General features: G+C 30.8%; 1 protein-coding gene across 2 annotated transcripts in view; it reads right to left on the bottom strand.

Moving 5' to 3' along the window:
- LOC127738314 (uncharacterized) overlaps positions 1-14,950 on the bottom strand; it is a 94,579-nt gene that overhangs the window by 73,543 nt on the left and 6,086 nt on the right. For both annotated transcript variants that reach the window (XR_007999986.1, XM_052249516.1), the window contains exons 2-8: positions 11,961-12,227; positions 10,717-10,785; positions 9,843-9,940; positions 9,006-9,132; positions 7,853-8,010; positions 4,984-5,082; positions 2,005-2,052 (exon numbers count right to left, since the gene is read on the bottom strand). Coding sequence is in view for 1 of the 2 variants with exons in the window: in XM_052249516.1 (XP_052105476.1) it covers positions 2,005-2,052; positions 4,984-5,082; positions 7,853-8,010; positions 9,006-9,132; positions 9,843-9,940; positions 10,717-10,785; positions 11,961-12,227 (866 nt within the window). In the remaining variant the exon portion in view is untranslated. The remainder of the gene's footprint in view (positions 1-2,004; positions 2,053-4,983; positions 5,083-7,852; positions 8,011-9,005; positions 9,133-9,842; positions 9,941-10,716; positions 10,786-11,960; positions 12,228-14,950) is intronic.

The following is a 14,950-nucleotide window of genomic DNA, read 5'->3' on the forward strand; positions in this document are numbered from 1 at the left end:
TGTGATACAAAAAAGTAATACGAAAACTGCGTGAATTTTATTGGCCTATACAGCATCATGAGACGATATTATGAAATTTCCATTTGCTATTCATTAGGTCAAAGGTTGAGACAAGGTACATTTCATCCATGGCAATGGAAATATGTGATTTCTTCAATAATATACAAAACACTCACATTTTTCACCTGAAAATCTTCTTTTTGTCAAATTTTATTACATTCTGAAGCGTACATAAAGTTTTAAAATGTCTGATGTAAAAGTTTGACGCTGGAACAGGATATATGATGTCATACTGGTATGTGCAAAATACTTGATTAACGATTCACGAAATTTTTAATTTAACAGAAAAGGAGTGTTGACCATTACAGAAATAGATTTAACATCTCATGAGAATTGGATATCGCTTGATATCAACTTTCGTTATTTAAGGAAGTTCGCTGCTCTGTTTTAAAATAACAAGCTTTTTAAAAGACTATTATAAATTGATAGTATATAAATAAAGGAACTAAAAAAGCAGGAAAAAATGATGGGTCTGTGTGCTTGTTTTCGAGATATAAGCCATTGAAAATTTGGCGGGAACTGTTTCTCTCTAGATTTTTCATACATTTAACATTGGCACCTTTTTTCTTTCAAAAACTATGAAAAAATAACAAGGATTATGTAAGATTTTCAAAAATGGCTTTTTAAACAATATTTAATAAAATAAGGAAAAAAAAGTAAGTGTTAGCCTGCAAAATTTTTATTGGCACTAACATGGATAAAACTAGAGGATTTAGAATATCTGACAAATAGTCAAAAACAAGTGTAGCAAACATCCTTAACTCAAATAGTAATAATAAACTCGTCGAAGGCTCATTTATTATCATATTGAAATTAAATAACTTGAGTGATATCCAATTCTCACTTGTTATGAAACCTATAATTACATCATTGTTCTTTGTTCTCTGGTGGATAGTTGTCTCATTGTCATTCATACCACTATTTATTTTTAGGTACGAGGTTAAATGAGTGCTTCCAGTTTTGCCATCTGTGTGCTGTCAACAGGAAATAGGTGACAAAGCTATTAAAACTAGTAGAACTAAAAAACCTGAAATTCAGAGGTAATTAATGTGTGTTGCTTTTTTATAGTAATTTATTTTGTCAACTTTAAGAAGTGGACCACAGCATACCGCAAGCAACCACTTATAAAAGATTTTTTCCTTGTTCGCTTTAATAGTTTATTAAAACAGTAAAAAAGTATAGTGAAGAATATCTTGGAATTATTGTCCAAACCTTTTAGTTCCATAGATAGGTGTTGGGTTCACCTAACCCTTATAATATTATTTCTTAACGTAAATTACTTATTTTGTTTTTATTTCATTAAACTATAGTATTATCTTAATAGTACATAAAAAATCATTCACCTGATTAATTAATTCACAGTTTTAAGAAAAAAATACCATTAAATATTGAATATCATTCATAATATAGGCAAATAGATATAGGAAGATGTGGTATGAGTGCCAATGAGACAACTCTCCATCCAAGTTACAATTTATAAAAGTAAACTATTATAGGTCAAGGTACGGCCTTCAACACCGAGCATTGGCTCACACCGAACAGCAAGCTATAAAGGGCCCCAAAAAATTACTAGTGTAAAACCATTCAAACGGAAAAACCAACGGTCTAATCTATATAAATACGAGAAACACGTATGAACTACATAAACAGACGACAACTACTGTAATCAGATTCCAAATGTCTTGATCTAGCATACAACTAATGTAGCAGGGATATGTAAGATATGCATGTGAGCACATGTACAAAATGAGAGTCTTAATAGGCATAAAACAGTGAAGTTGACAGGGCCTTTTATAGTTTTCTATTCAGTTCAGGTATTGCTCATAATTGGAGGCCATAAGGTGCTCTATAGTTGTTTACATCCTCTTCCTTTTTTCTCTGGTGGATACTTGTCTCACTGGTAATCATACCACATCTCCTTATATATATTAATTCTCCACTTACCTCTTGAAACTTTCTGACAGGTAGTAAATTTAATGATGATAATGGGACCTGTGTAGTAGAAATATGTTAAGAAAGTTAATGTTAATCAAAGTTAATTTATTAAATGTCTCATTAAAAAAAGAGGTCTTAGTTTGGGCTCTCAGTTTTAATTAAAAATGAGATAGGAAATGGGGAATGTGTCAAAGAGACAACAACCAGACCAAAGAGCAGAAAACAGCCCAAGCCCACCAATTGGTCTTCATCACATTGAGAAAATCCTGCACCCAGAGGCGGGCTTCAGCTGGCCCCTAAACAAAAATGTGTACTACATGTTGTTCAGTGAAAATGGACGTCACACTAAACTCTGAAACATATAAATGAACTAAAATTAAAAAAACATACAAGACTAACAAAGGCCAGAGGCTCCTGACTTGGGACAGGCACAAAAATGTGGCGGGGTTAAACATGTTTTGTAAGATCTCAACCCTCCCCTATACCTCTAGCCAATGTAGAATAAACAAAACACAGCAATACGCACAGTAAAACTCAGTTTAATAGAAGTCAAGAGTCCGATGTCAGAACGGGTAACAGAAGAAACTAAGCAAAATGACAATGATACATAAATTAACAAAGGACTACTAGCAGTTACTGACATGCCAGCTCCAGACCTCAATTAAACTGATTGAAAGACTATGTCTTCATCATATGAAAATCCAGCACAGTCCCTCCAGTTAAGGGTTTAGTATCATACCATCATAAAATATATGAGAAGAACATAACCTGTATCATCCAAATATCTAAAAGTGTTATTAAATTTTTGTATCAGAAGTTTTTTCGATTGGTCTTTGCTGATTTTAGTCATAAATTGTAACTCATAACAATACAGAAACAGGTCTGCAATAAGTGGTGCACAGTTAGTCCCCAAATTAGTTGCTTACTTATCATAACATAAGATGGAACTGTATTTCAATTTCGGTATGAAAATAAAGAGAATCTACATTACTTAATTGATAAATCAATGGCGATAGATAAGGAAATTTATGTCTTTATTATAATCGAGAAAACACTTAAAATATTAATATGTTATCTAGTCATGTTCATCCTTTTTAGGTTGCAATTGTACTTTCAAATATGTTTATTAACTTTTTTTGAAACTCCATCAGAGAAATTGTATACACATTTGATTTATTAATATCAAAAGCTTTGAGTTTAGACTCCTGTATTAATATTGTCTGTGTTTGTTTTCAAAGCCAACCAATGGCAACTTTCGTTATTCCCAAGATGAAAAGTAATAAGTTAGTGTTTGAATTTTTACAAGCCAGGTGTTGAAAGATACAAAAATGTAAAAAAATCATTTGTTTTGTCTTCAGCAGTTTTTGTTTTCTCCTGATGTAAACACACAGATAATAATTCAAGAATTTATTTTAGTTAAAAATATAGCATATTTCCTGACAATGAATAAAATAAAAAAAATTTAAAAATGTTTTAAACTATCAGAAAAGAAAAAACAAAATTTTATCCATATACAAATAAATATGTGACATTGCTTTTTCTAGTAGTACCAAGTTGATTAAAATCTTGTCAGAATTGACCCCACAATATCTTCTTTTTAAATGTGGATTTATATATAATATATATTAAAAACAAGAGTGCACATGCTGAAATGTCTCGCCTGCTTAACTGACAATTGATTTTATGTTGATAGTCCTAAATATAAAGCTTTACTACTACAAGTATCACATAAACTTAACATGATCCAAGAAAATGAGGTCAAGGTCAGATAAACCAAACCGGAAATACATGTACACCTTACAATCATTCCATACACCAAATATAGTTGACCTATTGCTTATAGTTTCTTAGAAACGAACTTAACCAGGAAAACTTAACATTGACTAATGAATCATGAAAATGAGGTCAAGGTCAGATTAACCATGCCAGACAGACATGTACACCTTACAATCAATCTATGCATTAAATATAGTTGACCTATTGCTTATAGTATCTAAGAAAAATACTTAACCATGAAAACTTAACATTGACCAATGAACCATGAAAATGAGGTCAAGGTCAGATGATACCTGTCAGAGAGACATATACACCTTACAATCATTCCATGCACCTAATATAGTTGACCTATTGCTTATAGTTTAAGAAAAACAGACCAAAACATAAAAACCAAACACTGAGCAATGAAACCTGAAAATGAGGTCAAGGTCAAATAAAACCTGCCAGACTGACATGTACATAATAAAATATTTCCATACACCAAATAAAGCTGACCTATTGCATATAGTGTTTGAAAAAAAGACCAAAACACAAAACTTTTAACCACTGAACAATGAAAATGGGGTCAAGGTCAGATGAAACCTGCCAGTTGGACATGTACACCTTACAATCATTCCATACACCAAATATAGTAGGCCTATTGGTTATCGTATCTGAGATATCTACTTGACCACAAAAACTTAACCTTGATCACTGATCCATGAAATGAGGTCAAGGTCAGATGAAAACTGTCTGACAGGCACAAGGACCTTGCAAGGTACACACATACCAAATATAGTTATCCTATTACTCATAATAAGAGAGAAATTAACATTACAAAAAATCTTAACTTTTTTTTCAAGTAGTCACTGAACCATGAAAATGAGGTCAAGGACAATGGACATATGACAGACGGAAACTTCATAATATAAGGCATCTATATACAAAATATGAAGCATACAGGTCATCCACCTTCTAATATATAAAGCTTTAAAGTAGTTAGTTAACGCCGCCTGGCCTGGCGCCACCGGATCACTATCCCTATGTCGAGCTTTCTGCGACAGAAGTCGCAGGCTCGACATAAAAATCACAAATGAAGAATTCTTATGTCCATGTACATACATTTTTTCTTTTTCAAATAGCACAAATAAATCAGATCAGCTTAACTTTTTTTGAAAGCAGTAAATTCTGCCCAATATAGTTTCTGTTCATTTTGAATGACACAACACTCACCTTATCGATATATTTTATTTTAAAAAGCTGATGCATCATCATAGGAAATGGAAGGAAATATCTTAAACTACTTCCTCTAAATTCAACACTACGAAGTCTCTACAAAAATAAAACAATAGTAAAAAATTATATGCCATATTATGATTTTCCTTAAATAATTTACAAGCTTGATTGAAAATGCAATTCTTCTTGCAAAAATAATACAGTTTTTTCCATATCGATAGAACTTTGATAGGTTTTTCTATATGAATTGGATTTTGAATAAAACAGCATATTCATCTGAGGAAAAAGTATAATCACCCTGCAAAGTGTCGCATGATTTTACGTGCATAATTATACATGTAGTAAAATCGTACAATGTACAATTGGTTTTGGTAACTAATTGTTATGACATGCATTTTCTCTCTCAGAATACAGAATAAAACAATTAGTCTTTTGTTTTGACTTTTGAAAAACCACATATTTACCTCATCAAAAAACAGTAATTGTATAATATTCATTATTATTATACCTCAGTATGTTTTTTCTATAAAAAAAAGAATGAAATATTTGTGCTATTTCATTCCACAGACTATTTGCCAGTTAATAGTTTCAATGACTATTACCCCGGTTAATAGTTTTATCAACATATTTACTGGATTTTTTCATACTAATTTTTCATTGGACAGCAATGACGTCATTGACTATTCTGCTTGGATTTGAGCGCTTGGCAACGCGTTAAACTCTGAAATATCGTAAACGGTATAATCTGTATGTGTCTGTCATCCTAATTTCAAATTAATGAAATACTTACCAGAGGCAATTAAAAAAGAAAAAGAAAAACTATGCGACATATTTTAAGATCTAAAACATAACAAATGTATTGTATGGGACTTTCGTCGCCTTCATAATCTGTGATTGCTTTGGTGTATGGTAATATATTTTAGCTAGCGTTTATTTTATGCACAGGAATTATTACACATGGATTCCTGGTCTTGATTACAGTAAATTAAATATGTACAAATACCACACAGTCAAAAGGAACCAAATAGTTCCTCTTGTGCATGTTTAAGTGACTATTTGGTTTTTTTCCACATGGTGAATGTAAACTTTTTTAGAAAGTTTTTTTGTTCGGTATAATAAAACACTTAATGACTGGTAATGAGTGTAATAGCAAGTTTATTGTCCCTTTGATACTAACTATTGCCCTCGGCTTCGCCTCGAGCAATAGTTGGTACCTCAGGGATAACAAACTTGCTATTACCCTCATAACCAGTCAATAGGTGTATAATATTATAAACCGAATATTTTTAGGGATTTGTGATTAGTTAAAACTTGATCACATATAAATTTGTATTTGCTCAGTTTGCACTCCAATACTGTTTTGTTCAGCTTTTCCTAGGTCAAAAACAGCATATTGCACAGGGCATACAGCATGTTACTAAAAATACATTCTAGAAATCTCCAATTCTACATTCTTCATGCAATAGTTGTTGATTAATAACATAACAATTGTAGCCTTTGGGTGAGGTCAATATGATGTTATATCGACCTAGAGAAGCATTCGTCCTCAGTCTATATGCTTCTCTTAGGTCGATATAACCTCGTATTGACCTCATACAAAGGCTATAGTTGTATATGATCAATGCTAATGCAATGATCATAGCACTACTTCTTAGCAGAGCTTCTATATGGCTGTAAATTGAGACGACCAAAGTAAAAAATGTTACTTTATGGAAACTAATGTTTATCCTATAAAGTAACAGTATACTGGTTCGGGATTTAAAGATACATTCATACCTGCCAACTTTCACTATTTAGGCGTGTACTACACGATTTTGACCCCTTGTCAGGATTGCACGATCGTGATCGTGAAAAAACCTCTAAAATTCGATTTTGTGAAAATCTACACGAAAAATATGATTGTTCCCGATTTTGAACTGTTCCCAAGGGAAGACAATCGTGATCAGCCAATCAAAGTCTGTGTTTCACATGATTAAATTAATAAGCCAATCAAAAAAGTTTTCTGTCAAGATTATTGGGACATGCTAGATTTTGAACTTGTGTTGTATTCCTCTGTGTGTTAGTCAGAATTGTAAAATCGTGAACACGGCAGGTGAATTTTCATCTGCAAGGAGGTTCTTACACAGCTTAAGAATAAAAGCATGGCTGATTGACAAAATTCAATGATGCAGTACTACCATAAAGATAATAAATAGTAGTTTATTCACTAACTTATTGACATTACACTTGCTGTAACATATCATATACTACAGTTGTCATTTTTGTATTAAATTAAATTACCAAATCATTTAAAGTACAATGTTCTATTCTTTATTTTTCACAAGGACCAAATAAATGTCCTTCTTTGTGCATAATTTAAAAAAAAAAATAAAATGGAAAAGTCAACAATCATTTAATATTCTTACACAAGAAAATAAATCCTGGTATTCCAGCTACACGTTCATCTTTTCTACTGATATAATAACTAGAATCATGCAGGTAAACAGAAGAAAAAGGCTTGTAAGCTCATAATACAAATATGACACTTTTTCTAGACCACAAAACAGCACGCGCAAAAAACGTCGCAAAGAAGTGTAACCTTTGAAATTGATGTCGCGCACTAAAACCCCCATGGGGATTTTCAAAAGTTGGCAGGTATGTACAATTTCAAATTAAAAGAAAACAACATCTAGAAATTGCAAGAGGATTGAAAAATATAGGTAATATTTTAAGAGAAACACACAGAATATCTTAGAGATTTGCTCAAAGCTAAAATGCAATCTTCTCTAAATGACAAAACATAAAAAAAAAAATAAAAGTAAATGTTTCCTGGAATAAAAAAAATCATGTTCCTTAATACTGTGTAAACAATATATACATGTATTACCCTGCACATAGCTGGTGATACAAAGAAGAAATACTCAGGGTTTATATTACTGAACACTCCTTCTTTCTCTGCAAGCTCTTCTAACATGTGAAATACCATGCTACTTTCAATGCCTTCAGACATCTTTCCAACAAATGTCACATTTTGTTTCTTATTCTCTACAAGAGTAATTATAAATAATTAAAATGTTCAATCTATATATGAAACAGACAATGTAGTAATTTTTTTTTGGACGATAGAGCAGTTATTCTTTTTTATCATACTTTTACTTCCAAATAAATACATAAATTAATCAACCTACCAATATGAACATTATTTATTGGGATACATTGGTTTCTAATTTCACTCAAATATGAAAATAATTTGGACACTAAAACTATTTTCAATTGTATCTATATAATGAAAGTGAATTTTAGTTGATAAAAAAAAACAAACCCTTTGATTTTAATTGTTTTCAAATGTCATCAATAGCCTTTTAGTGTATTCTTTTCTGTTTTTTATGTACCTTCCCATTTTGAATTCTACATATTTAAAAAAGTAGGAAAGTGAAATTAAACTAAGAAGAAATTAACAGGTTATAGATTTTGTTAAATATAACTTTTCAAAACACAGTAAACTATAAAATCTTAAAGGGAAATGCAGGTGGAATTATTTAAAATCTGCAATTATTGTTCAAAATTTGTGCATTATTCATAACTGTGTCCTTACGTCACATCAATATTCTTAAAATAGCCTCAGCGTCCAATAAAATTCTCCAAATGCATCTTGTGCTATATGAATTTTCTACAATCTCAAAAGTTAAAGAATTAATGTATTTGAAAATCAAACTACATTGCGTTGAGAAATATTGCATCTCACTTAATGAAGTGGTTGATGAACAGCAATAACAGCACTGTTACTTTGCTTTTGCTTTTTTCTTGTGCCTTTTCAGGGACTTTTGTCATGAATTGACCCACTATATCCTTTCTTTTCCATTGAAGAAACTATCACCTTATGTACATGAGTATTTATGGATGTAAATCTAAGATTTATTCTCTAAATCATTAAAAAAGTTAAATTATTAAAATCCAAGATTTGCCTTCTAAAGTACTTCAGTTCAATATAACTTTTCTTTTTTCAATAATACCATTACAAAAAATCTTAAAATAAATACCTAAGGAGACAATATCTGTTAAATTTATATTTCCTTGTAATCCACCATATTTGTAGGCATATTTAAAATGTGAAAGATTCCCTGTCTTTACCAAAAATGATTTTTTCCCCAACTTCTTTTGTAAATCCTACAAAATATCAGTTCTTTTATTAATGAATGATCAATCAGTAGACTTCTTTAAGAATAACCACAATATTTTAAGAAATTAAACTACATGCAAAAGGATTCTGCCAAGCGTTTGTCATGAAGATTTGTGAGGTATCTATATTAACAAGCCTTCTTTTTCAAACGTTCTTGTTTTCATGATATGTTGATTAGTACATGTATAAAGAATCCAAAAGAAATTAAGGCATCTTTATCATAATTGATGATGTGATTGAGAAAAGAGCAGATTATACTTATCAATATATATAATGGATAGATAGAATTTATACTCACATCTTCCCAAAAAATGTTAATAAAAACATAAGGGTAAGCTGATGAACTTTATTTACAGTCAGAGGTTTTTGTTTGATTGTTTGTTTGTGGAAACGAATGTTAATTGTCATCCTGACAAATTTTTTTTATTAAAAATGCATTCTACCATATAACCTCTGATGGGAAGGAGATAAACAACTAACCATTTTGCAAGAGGTATTGTCACCCTTTATTCATTCCAACTATAAACTCTACCTGTAGTTATCAAATCAAGTCACAAATTGAAGCATAGTGACTTGACTAATGTTGAAGACTGTATGTTAAGGCTAGATGTCTTTTGGCTTTTTGTGTTGTTGGGAAGCTGTCTCATTGAGGTATACCCCACCTCTCCTTTATTCAATCTTCATATGTTTTTCTTACCTCTAATGCTTTTAGATAATCCATATTTCTTTCAACAGCAATATATTTTTTTATTGTCTTGCCATTCTCCATTAAAGCTTTGGTTAATATTCCCTGACCTTCAGACAAAGGAAATACAATATTAAACATAAGAATTCAATCATATTAGAGAGTCAAAAGGATTGATATAATTTGAATATTCATCTATGTCCTAGGTGATTTTGGATATATGTCAATGAGCCCAACCAAATAACACACAAAAAAATTCAAAATACATCAAGAGGTTCAGAGAACCTGAGTTCACTCCTGGTTTTATCAAGATGTGTTTGTGTTCCTTTTACTTTAGTTTTCATTGCTGTATTTCTACCAAGACATTTTTTCAATGTCCATTTCTATCCGTAACAGTATTGTGTATCCTTTGCACAGGAAAAAATATGTTTCATTTACATCTTACATATCAAGTCCCTATTGAAAGAATTAGAGAAATTATATGTACTGATGATTTATGAATTTTGTAATGTCTAATGGTTAGACACAAGACTTCCATTTATCTTCTCTTGTGTGATGCTTCATCACTAGAAATGTTTCTGTACAACCTTAAACAGAAGTACCATGACAGGTGAGGTCAGTGGAGCAGGAAGTTCAGATCTCATTAGTCCTGGAACTTTCAACTAATATAAAAATATTTTCTGAAGTCAAGATCTGATGATCATTTATCATCAATACCCTGTAAAATATAAAGAATTTGAATGGTGCATTATTTTGTGTTATCCTTTTGCATTTAGGATTTTTAAATACATTAAAGTTTATTTGGTAATGTTTTTAAAGCAATTATTTTATCCAAATCTTTTTCAAGGTTTGCACAATTTAAGACTAAGTCTAATTGATGAATTACCTGCATCTGTTTCGATGAGGATACCATCTCTATATTTTCTGTTCTTCAGAATGGCATTTGCAATTTGTCCTAAAACAATTAAATATATGCAGTCAAAAGTTAATTGAACTCATAATTCTAATCAAAAATAAAAGAAGAATGTGTCTCAGGACATGAATGTCCCCGCTCAAGCTTTGCAATTTTCCAAGTTAAAAAGGGGCATTACTCTAGAACGGTAAATGACTTACTGCACAAATTCAAACTCTGTCTGCATGTTATGGTTCTTAGCATTGTGTATGAGTTTCGTAAAATTTGGATGAAACAAACTTAAGTTAAGAGTGTGAAAACCAATAAATTTGCAATTTTCCAAGTTATAAAGGGGCACAACTCTAGAACAATAAGTGACTCACTGCCAAAATTCTAACTCTGTCTGTGAGTTTTGGTTTTTAGCTTTGTGTATGAGTTTCAAAAAATTTGGATGAGGTAAAACTTTAGTTAGAGTGCCAATACGAAAAAATACAATCTGCAACTTCTTGAATATAAATCTAAATCCATAAGATTGCTGAAAGAATAAAAGTTTAATATCTTTTTCTTTTCTTTCTTATTTCCTTTTATTTATCTGTGTTATATACCGCTAAAACTGGTGCTAGGGGCCATCTTAAACTTGTGGTGAGGTGAGAGTTTTTTTGCTATGTGTTGAAGGCCTCACTGTGACTTTGAGATGAAGAACAGCAATAAAAGCTCTGTTCCTTTGCTTTTTGTGTTTTTTGCTGTGCATGTATTGATGATGTGTGATCATGTGATATGGATGGATACCTCATAGCTGTTTTTTTTCTATTATATGCAAATATTTTAGATTCCAAACTTGTTTTCCACTATGAAGATTTTTAAAATTTTGGAAAATGAAATAGATGGTTCCACTTGTATATATAGACAAATTGTTCATATCTGATAATTAAAGTTTTGACTTGAAACTGTATAAAAGATGTACATAATATAAAACATTCAAGCTTAGATAAGTGATTCAAAACAGTTTTTCAGGGGTTGAGTCATTCGGGTTAAGTGACAACTGTCATCTAATTGAAAGTATCTATTTAAATCTAAATATATCTGATTAGTGCTGTGCCTTATATGAAATTGATTATTCTATTGAAAAAGACACACAAAATTTCTTGAAATCTTGTCAAACAAACTAAAAATTTTAATGGTATTCTGAATAAATCATAAAAATATCTCACGCACATAACTTTATTAAGTACTTTTACCTGCTCTTTCTTCATCAATGAAACTGTATACTTTGTTTGCATTGGGTTTCTTTTTTCTTGTTTCAGCTTTCTTCTCTATATTCTCTTTTGCATATTTGGTTTCTGAAACCTGTGTGTGAAATCCAGCTATAAAATGTACAGCTGGTAATGATTTAAATCTCTGGACACTGAAGGTAAGAAGTTTACCACATTTCGTGCAGACACTTCCATTCAGCATCAGTGTTTGGGTTCTGATCAACATATTCAACTTCATGGTCAAAGATGAACCTAGAAAGCAAAATAAAATCATCAAAGCATTAGTTTATGGTAAAAACATTCTGAGATTCTTTATTTCTTTAATTTATTTTTCAAAACTGAGCTGGTAAGCTAATTGTTGATGGCAACTTTTGTCATTGTTTCTGGTATAATAACAAGGCAATGTAGTGTTGTATTATATAATTCTTAAAGTACAGTGAAAAAATGCATTTTAAAAAAGGTCATTTAGCATTACATACATGTAAATCAAACAGCAGGGAAATCTTCATCTAAGACATGAACTACGCCAAAATGAAAATAGTTAAGTTTATTGTAGTGATGGTATTTCTGGTACTCCATTTTCAACTAATTCAGTTTCAACTCTCTTATACAATTCAAACATTAGAATCAAAAGTGTTTAAGAAGGTTTTATTAAGCAGTTATCTCTAAAATTCATCTAAGTCATAGACTTGTACAATTTGGTTGTAATATTAGTGTCATTTTTTATGTGCAGGCCTACAATAGAAAGAGAAAGTCATGATGTTTTCTGATCTGAGTGTGACTAACCCTTCACCTATTTATCTATTAGTCTCTACCTTAACGTCTGTCCATTAGTCCCTCTGTTTTTGTTGAGATAGTTTACTATTTAGTTTTGCATATGTTAACATCAACATGTAAATTGAATACATATGCTCATTATAATGTGGACTTTTAAAATGAAATGTCAAATGGTTTTGACTCCCATTTCAGAGTCCAATGAACATAGAAATATGAGTGTGAGACTAATATTTTCTCAGGTTAAATTTATGGTTAAGGTAGTTGACCATAAATTGTGGTTACACCAACTTGAAACTGAGTTCCAATGTTCATCACGAGATAAACTTTTAAATTGTATGCTAAATTATGATTTTGACCCTGATTTCTTGGTTCACTGAACATGAATATATGATAAGAGCGACCTGGGCATGGTGTCCTATAGACACATATTCCAGTTTCATGATGTTTCATAACAAAATCATTAAATTTAATTCCTCCATTTAAAAATTGACTGTGAAATCATTGAACACTGTAAATTCAGAAATTATTGCGAGGTTTTTATTAATGTGAATAATGCGACTGGATGAGTATCGCAATTATAAAAACTCGCATTCTGATATCTGATACAGAAATCTGTATGCAGATTTTCCTGAAATGGCAATAATTAATAAATACACACAATAATTTCTGAATTTACAGTATATAAAATTGAGAATGGAATATATGAATATCAAATGATTTAGGAGAGTAATCTTTCTTTTGTTTGCTTTTTTTTTGTTATAACTGAGTTAAGACAAATAAATATTCACAACAGCTATTAGATGGAATTGAAATTTTCAGAATCCAAAGGGGTAATTTAAGAGGGAGTATACCTCTGCCTGTCATATATGCCCTAATTGAATCAAATTTACCCTGCCTTATTGAGAATTTACCTCAATAAAAAAAAACTAAACCAATACAAAATTTGCATAAATCAAAATCAAAATTACTGCAAAATCCTCCTAAATTTATCTTTAAAACTTTAATATATAATCAGTGTAATGCAAGATTGTAAAATTGTTCCAACCATTTTGGTTGCACAGACCCCATGACCACTTTCAACAATGAGTTACAGTATTTGACATTAAATTGGTACAACAGTTGATTTTGAAATCTCTCTACTCAATTTGCACAATCAATTCAATCCAAATTGCAATGCTTTGATTATATAAATGAAGGACTTAGATCGAGATCGGGTCTCTAATTGATGTCTGTTCCTCTAATCAATGTCGAAAAGACTATCTTAATTACAGACTTTTTACTTTTCCGGCATATATAATTTTTTTACAGAAAACCTACTTTGTGATAGGACATAACTGTTTTACCATAAAACAGTTACTTTTTTCTCCAAATTGAACTGATTGTCAGCTTGATTTTACTTCTTTTTAGTGGCTCTTACTTGACTGAGTACCAGAATGTCTTACCACAGAGTAGGTGACCTTGTAGAAAAATTATATACTCTAAGAGTCAAAAGTCGGTAATTTGAAAATAGTTCATCTGATGTCATAAGAGTATGATTCCAAATGGAAGGCTGATTCTATGCACCTCTTATGTAAATCTTTTTCCATTCTCAAATCAACTTCCAGTATTTTGTTGAGATTTAACGGCTTTTAAAAAAATGTTTGCTTCAGTCAAATAAAATAAAATGTCATTTAATTAGATTTATCTAAATTTCATAAGTTTATCATCGAGGTAAACAGGTAATGATATCAATCTTAAATTGACATAGTAGTATTTCATCTGATCCTTTTCCATAGCAATAACTCTACATATTGCTGTTTTTTGCTAATTAAACAATTTCCACATCCTAAATTAGGAACCTCTTCCGAAGTTGTTGTAAGTCTTATCTGAACATTTTTGGTTAGTTGGAGAATTGTTTGGTTATATAAATTGGCCTTATTCATCTTTATTTATTACTTTTAATTAGGACACTGTTTACACAGCTGTCTTTTGTTGAAGTCTGTAGATAACTTTTGGTTATCTTTGTTGTTGGGTTGCTGTCTTGTTGACATATACCTACATCTCCATTTAAAATATATGAATATGGAATTAATTAGACAACATAGATCAGGTGGATCAATGTCTTCCGCACAAATTATTAATCAGAATCAGAATCAGAATAATTTATTATAGTGTCACATACCAATATAAAACACAATGAATACATAATTACATAATAT

This window comes from Mytilus californianus, unplaced genomic scaffold (assembly GCF_021869535.1).
Source record: "Mytilus californianus isolate M0D057914Y unplaced genomic scaffold, xbMytCali1.0.p SCAF_4, whole genome shotgun sequence".
NCBI lineage: Eukaryota > Metazoa > Mollusca > Bivalvia > Mytilida > Mytilidae > Mytilus > Mytilus californianus.